Raw genomic sequence first — 6,068 nt, forward strand, 5'->3', positions numbered from 1 at the left:
CCTTTGACTGTCTTTCACCTAGAACTGTCTAGGTAGTACCTGTAAGGCCTATCAAAACAGCACTAAACAAAAGATTAGAACGGCCTCAAGGGGAAAAATCCCCTGAGGCTAAAAACAGATAAAATTAAACAAATAAATAAATAGATTGCCTCCCCGGCAACGGCGCCAAAATTTGATACTGTCGTTTCTGTACCAAAAATAAAATACCTAAATTACTGCTAACGAAGTCAGCGGCAAGTAGGGTCGATCTCCACAGGGAGGCGGTGTACTATCTATTTGTCCGTTTATCTGTCTAAATGTCACAATGGGGTTTGAATTGATTCAACTAAACTAGAGACTAAAGCAAGGGAAATGAATAAGAGAGTTAAAAATAAGAGAAAGGAAGTATGCTAGGAGTCGGTCCACCGTGGCAGCTATTAGATCTATTATATCAGGAATATTAAGGCGATTAGACTATTGATAGGAAGAGCTATGGTCGTCACCTTTCGGTCCTTAAACCGCCCTAGAGTGTAAACAGCTTAACTTTCGCCCTTACTGCAATACCCTATTGTAATTAAGCAAGCCTTCCCTTCCAATCTTTCGATCTAGGTCGGGGTTAACTAAATTTATGGTCTCCTGCATGCATACATTCGACCGGATAACAATTAAATTGCCTAATACAATTCCTACCGCAGGCTAATCTATTTAATACGCTTAAAGCATCGCTACCACGGCTTCCCTAACCCTAACATACTAAGGGAACTAGCTACTCATGGGAATGGGGGAAACAAGAATGAAATAAATAATAACAATAAACATTAAAAGGGAAGAAGAAAAAGGGAAGAAGAATTACTAGATTAAGGGATCCGGAAGAAATAAAAAGTAACAGTGTTTAAGGAAGGGAAAAGGAGTAACGTGATCCTTCCCCGGATTGTTGGATGATTACAAATGACATCCCTAACTCCTATTTATAAGAAATTAGGAGTAGGGTTAAACCTAAATAACGAATTAAAGCTTAAAAGCCCAACCCGTCAGCGAAGCTACTCGATCGAGTAAAGAAATCACTCGATCGAGTGATCTTGACTCAAAAACCTGCTCGATCGACTTAGAATGTCCTCGATCGAGTAAATGCATATAGAGAACTGGTCGATCGACTAGGTAACAGTTCGATCGACTGATTATTGCACCTAAAACCACTCGATCGACCAAGAATGTCTTCGATCGAGTGATAATTGACTTCAGCAGCTTGTATTTCTCGTTAATTTGCCTTTGACTTGTCCTTTTAGTTCCCGAAACGCCTTCACGCATCTCAAGACAGCAACATTTCCCGCTCCAAATCTACTCTCTCTCCAAATGCATGCTAAACGGACGGTAATTGGCTTGATTTCCGCTACTTTCTGGTTCATTCCTGCAAACAAGACAAAATAACCCAAAGTAGCATATTCGGGGCATTTCGTAGCATAAAACCACGATGAAAGCATAGAAATACGTGCATAAAATAGGCTAAAAAGACTATATAAAATGCACGTATCACATCTTAAAACAAATGTTGCTCTGGGTGACTTGGCGTACTGGCTAGTTTCAAATTATGACCCCTGTACAGGATCGTTGTGTGATGGGAAACTCCTTGTTTTAGAGGAAGATATCCATCTGTGCATGGGATTGCCAATGGGTCCAAACATTGTCGAAGAAGCAAAAATTGGAGATAAGTGCCCTTCTTATGTGTCTTTTTTGGAGGAGTTCAAAAGTCAATACAAAGGTAGTTCCTTTGAGCTCAAACACATTATGGAAAAGCTCTCTACACAAAGAGATGGTGGAGATGATTTCAAACTCACTTTCATCATTTATATCTTCAATGCTCTTTTAGGCGGTGTTGTAGGCAATAGGGCAAGTTTGAGACTTCTTAAAAGTTTGGTAAACACTGAGTTGATCTCCGAATTCAACTGGTGCAATTTTATCAAACGTAAATTGGCTGACCAAGTTGAGTCTTTGCAAACGGAGGAGTGGAAAGCCAAAAAGCTGAAAGAAAATTGGTTTGGTGGACCTATTATGGTATTGGTTTTTATTTATCTAGACCGATGTGTCTACAAAGCACGTCTTGTTACCCGGCAGTTTCCAACGCTCTCAACTTGGACTAAAGAAGCTATATCCCAGAGAATTAAACAGGAAGTAAATGACAAAAATTCGGACAATAAAACTTTCGGCAAGGGTTCTATTGACCCTCCACTGGTCATCACTTAGCATAAGGCACATGCACTTTTGCCTACTATTGAGTTTAGGGAGTCTTCAAAGCCACCGAGCGCACCCTTGCCTACTATTTAGTTTAGGCAGTCTTCAAAGCGAACAAGTGAACAACAACATTCTGAAGATGAAGAACTTTCTGATCCTTCTACTGAGTTTATTAATAAACTTGCGCTTTCCGCAAATGTTAATTCTCTTCTACCTAATAATTCAGGCAGTACTACTGAGTTTGTTAATAAACTTGCAGTTTCCGCAAAGGTCATGGCTCAAGCTTTCATGGAGTATAAATCTCTTGCTAGCCAAGCTATGAGCAAAATACCTTCCTCAGCAATAGTTTCTAAACTAGTTGCAGCTGTAGATGGTATTGCAGATGGTTTTAGGTTATCTCAAGAAGACAATAATGAGGTGGGTAATGTACAGGAGAGTGTGGAGGGTAATGTGTCCAGGAGAGTGTGGAGGGTAATAGTGGGGATAATCTAGCTGAATTGTTGGAGGCATTGGACGTGATGGGTGAAGCTTTGCAACCAATAGAGTCACGTCGTTCACCACCAAAACCAGAATGCCAAATCATACGACTTGGTGAACCTTCAACATCTTGTATTCAAGCTGATGAACAACCTGATCATCTTGTATCTCCCTCTCATAATACTGCTACTGATGAATTCCCTCCCGTCAGTGATGATGCCTCTCCGGTCAATGATGAACAACCTGACCATTCTGAACCCACAGTGGTAGCGGATGATCATCATAATCAAGAACGGTGGGTTGAGTACAATAGGAGGATAACAAGTGAAAGAGATATGCAAACAAGTTCCAGTGCTATTGATGATTTCCCTTCCGTCAATGAGCCCACTCACCCCACTGTTACTGTTCTAGCTACTCCTGCAACTTCTACTCCTTCTCCTATGGTAGGGAACAATGATCCTCCTTCTACACTAATTGTTTCCGGCCTCGATAAACCATTTGCCAGTAAGGAGTTGAGGGCGTGCAATCACGAGAACCTATCCAGAGAAATAGTACAAAATGATGCACTAGAATGGCCTCGATACACTGACAATGAATTGATGCATTTTGTTCAAAAGAAATCAAAGAAAAATATACAGTAATGTCATATTTTTGCTTTCATTTTTTGATTTTTTTTATTGTAATAAATATACCTACTAATTGAATTTTATCAATAATGAAGTGACGTTATGGTGTCCACTCCGTGGATGGAAGTCACAAGAGAAGCTTTGCATAGCCTTGGACCGAAAGGCCTTATTATGGATGAGGTAAGTAACCCCTGAGTATTATTTTCCTTTTCCTCCCCATGTTTTCATTTTGTTCACGTCACTCGATGTGTATGTTTCCTAACAAATTTAATTTTGTAGGTCATTGATATATTTGGAATTAAGTGCACATTCAGTAGAAGAAATTTACTCTACTTGCCAAAACAATATTTGTCAGTCTCAAATCCTTTATATGTTGATATTCAAGTATTTTGCGTTCTTTAAGTTGCTTTGTTTCTAAAATTGCCTTCTTGTGACTTGTAGAGTCTTCATCGAGAAAACAACCCCGAAATTTGCGGTGCACACATAAAGGACAGTTACACTCCACTTGCTGGTAGCCATATCGACAAGGTCAGATATTTGTGAATCCTGGACCTTATATGTGAATCCTGGACCTTATTTCCTGAATCCTGGAACTTGTTTTGTGAATCCTGGACCTTATTTTGTGAATCCTGGACCTTATTTTGTGAATCTTTGGAGATTTATTTTGTGAACTTATTTGTGAATCCCGGACCATAATTCGTGAATCCTGGACCTTGTTTTGTGAATCCTGGACCTTATTTTGTGAACTCCTTGACCTTAGTTTGTGACCTTGTTTTGTGAATCCTTGACCTTGTTTTGTGAATCCTTGACCTTGTTTTGTGAATTCTGGACCTTGTTTTGTGAATCCTGGACCTTATTTTGTGAACTCCTTGAACTTAGTTTGTGACCTTGTTTTGTGAATCCTTGACCTTGTTTTGTGAATCCTTAACCTTGTTTTGTGAATCCTTGACCTTATTTTGTGAATCCTGGACATTTACTATCTCAGGTTTTTATCCCTTTCCATAGTAACACAGAGCCGCAGCATTGGTGGGCTTATGTCTGTGATATAAAGCATGGAAAAAATTTCATCCTTGACTCATGCGTGGCTGTTAATGTGGATCCTGACAACAAGCATGCCAAAGAGATTGTATGATTTTTTTTTTCCAAAATATTGTTCTTGCCTTTTCTTTTAAAAGTATACTCCAAAATATATTTTGATCTTGTTATTGCCTTTTCTTTTTCAGGTACATCATGTTTCAGCTATTTTGCCAGAGTCATATAAATCTTTGGAGTTTATGCACACGAACGAATTTGCCAATCTCAAAGTCCCTCAACAAACAACAAGGTATGTAAGCATGTATCTTTTTCCTTTTGTTAACAGATCAATAGTTATTATTTTGAGCTTGTTGATTTTAAACCATTTACTGTTTTTTTTGTCTAGTTATGATTGTGGAGTTTTTCTGTTGAAGTGGTTAAGTGCCTTGGACGATGATAGTTTATGGACCAAAAGTGAATATTTTGAGGTAAGTTCATTAGTATACGAAAATAAAGGCTTATCTTGTGAATCTCAGACATTGTTCAGTGAATCTCAGAGCTTTTTTTGTGAAACTTGGTCATTATAAGTGGTTTAAAATCAGCAAGGTCTGAGATTCACTGAACAAGCTCTGAGATTCCCTGAACAAAGTTTGAGAATCACAAAACAAGGTTTGATATTCACCAAATAAAGATAGGTTCGTTGTCTATATACTTTATTAATATATGTCGCTCTTGGCAGAATTTGATACAATATCGAAAATCGATCATATTGGAACTACTTAGATGGGATAAAAATACTAAAAAGGTACACTTCATTGTCTTAAAAATGATGTGAAGTTCATTTCTTCATAACTTTGGCAAATATTTCGTAAATAAGTCGATTGTACTTGTTTTTGGTTGTATAGGTGTTTAATTAAAGAAGACAATTGTCTGTGAAGTCATAATATGCAAAAGTGGGTCGAGGCTCCTGTAATGATTGTTGCCTTCATCAACTCTTGTAAAGATATTTTGATAGTTGTAAAGTCGTAATAATTTTTCAGGGTCACTTATGTGATTTATGTAGCTAATTTGACATTGACATTGACATTGAGTTCAGCAAAAATGGTTCGAGGCAAGATATTTGATAGTTGTAAAGATTGTTGCCTTCCTCAACTTTTGTAAAGATATTTTGATAGTTGTAAAGTATATGATTTTAAACCACGACGAAGTTTGACATTGACATTGTCAATGAGTTAAGCAAAAGGTCTGAGATTCACAACATAAGGTCTGAGATTCACAAAATTAAGAGCAAAATAGATTATTTTAAACCACGACCAAGTTTCACAGAACAAGCCCTAAGATTCACTGAACAAGGTCTGAGATTCACAATATAAGGTCTGAGACCAAGTGTCACAGAACAAGCCCTAAGATTCCCTGAACAAGGTCTGAGATTCACAAGATAAGGTCTGAGATTCACAAAATTAAGAGCAAAACAGATGATTTTAAACCACGACCAAGTTTCACAGAACAAGCCCTAAGATTCACTGAACAAGGTATGAGATTCACAAGATTCACTGAACAAGGTCTGAAATGATAAAAACGCTTGATGCTAGATTCAGAACCAAGTTTCACAATTCTACATTCCAGTTTCATAAAATAAGGTTCAGGATTCACAACGTTGACAAAAATAAAACGAGCTTAAAACTTGTCTTCTTCAATCGTCATCTCTATTCTCATTACATCATTCTTCATTCTCAACCTCTT

At 37.8% G+C, this 6,068-nt stretch overlaps 1 protein-coding gene across 1 annotated transcript; it reads left to right on the forward strand.

Moving 5' to 3' along the window:
* Window positions 1–3,431: 3,431 nt before the first annotated feature.
* LOC141641832 (uncharacterized) lies at window positions 3,432–5,538 on the forward strand. Its single transcript, XM_074450479.1, has 8 exons — window positions 3,432–3,491; window positions 3,591–3,695; window positions 3,753–3,839; window positions 4,297–4,437; window positions 4,535–4,635; window positions 4,732–4,813; window positions 5,065–5,130; window positions 5,422–5,538. The coding sequence occupies exons 1-8, from the start codon at window positions 3,432–3,434 to the stop codon at window positions 5,536–5,538; spliced, it is 759 nt and encodes a 252-aa protein (XP_074306580.1).
* The last annotated feature ends 530 nt before the right edge of the window (window positions 5,539–6,068 follow it).

The sequence above is a fragment of the Silene latifolia genome, chromosome 1, assembly GCF_048544455.1.
Source record: "Silene latifolia isolate original U9 population chromosome 1, ASM4854445v1, whole genome shotgun sequence".
Classification (NCBI taxonomy): Eukaryota; Viridiplantae; Streptophyta; class Magnoliopsida; order Caryophyllales; family Caryophyllaceae; genus Silene; species Silene latifolia.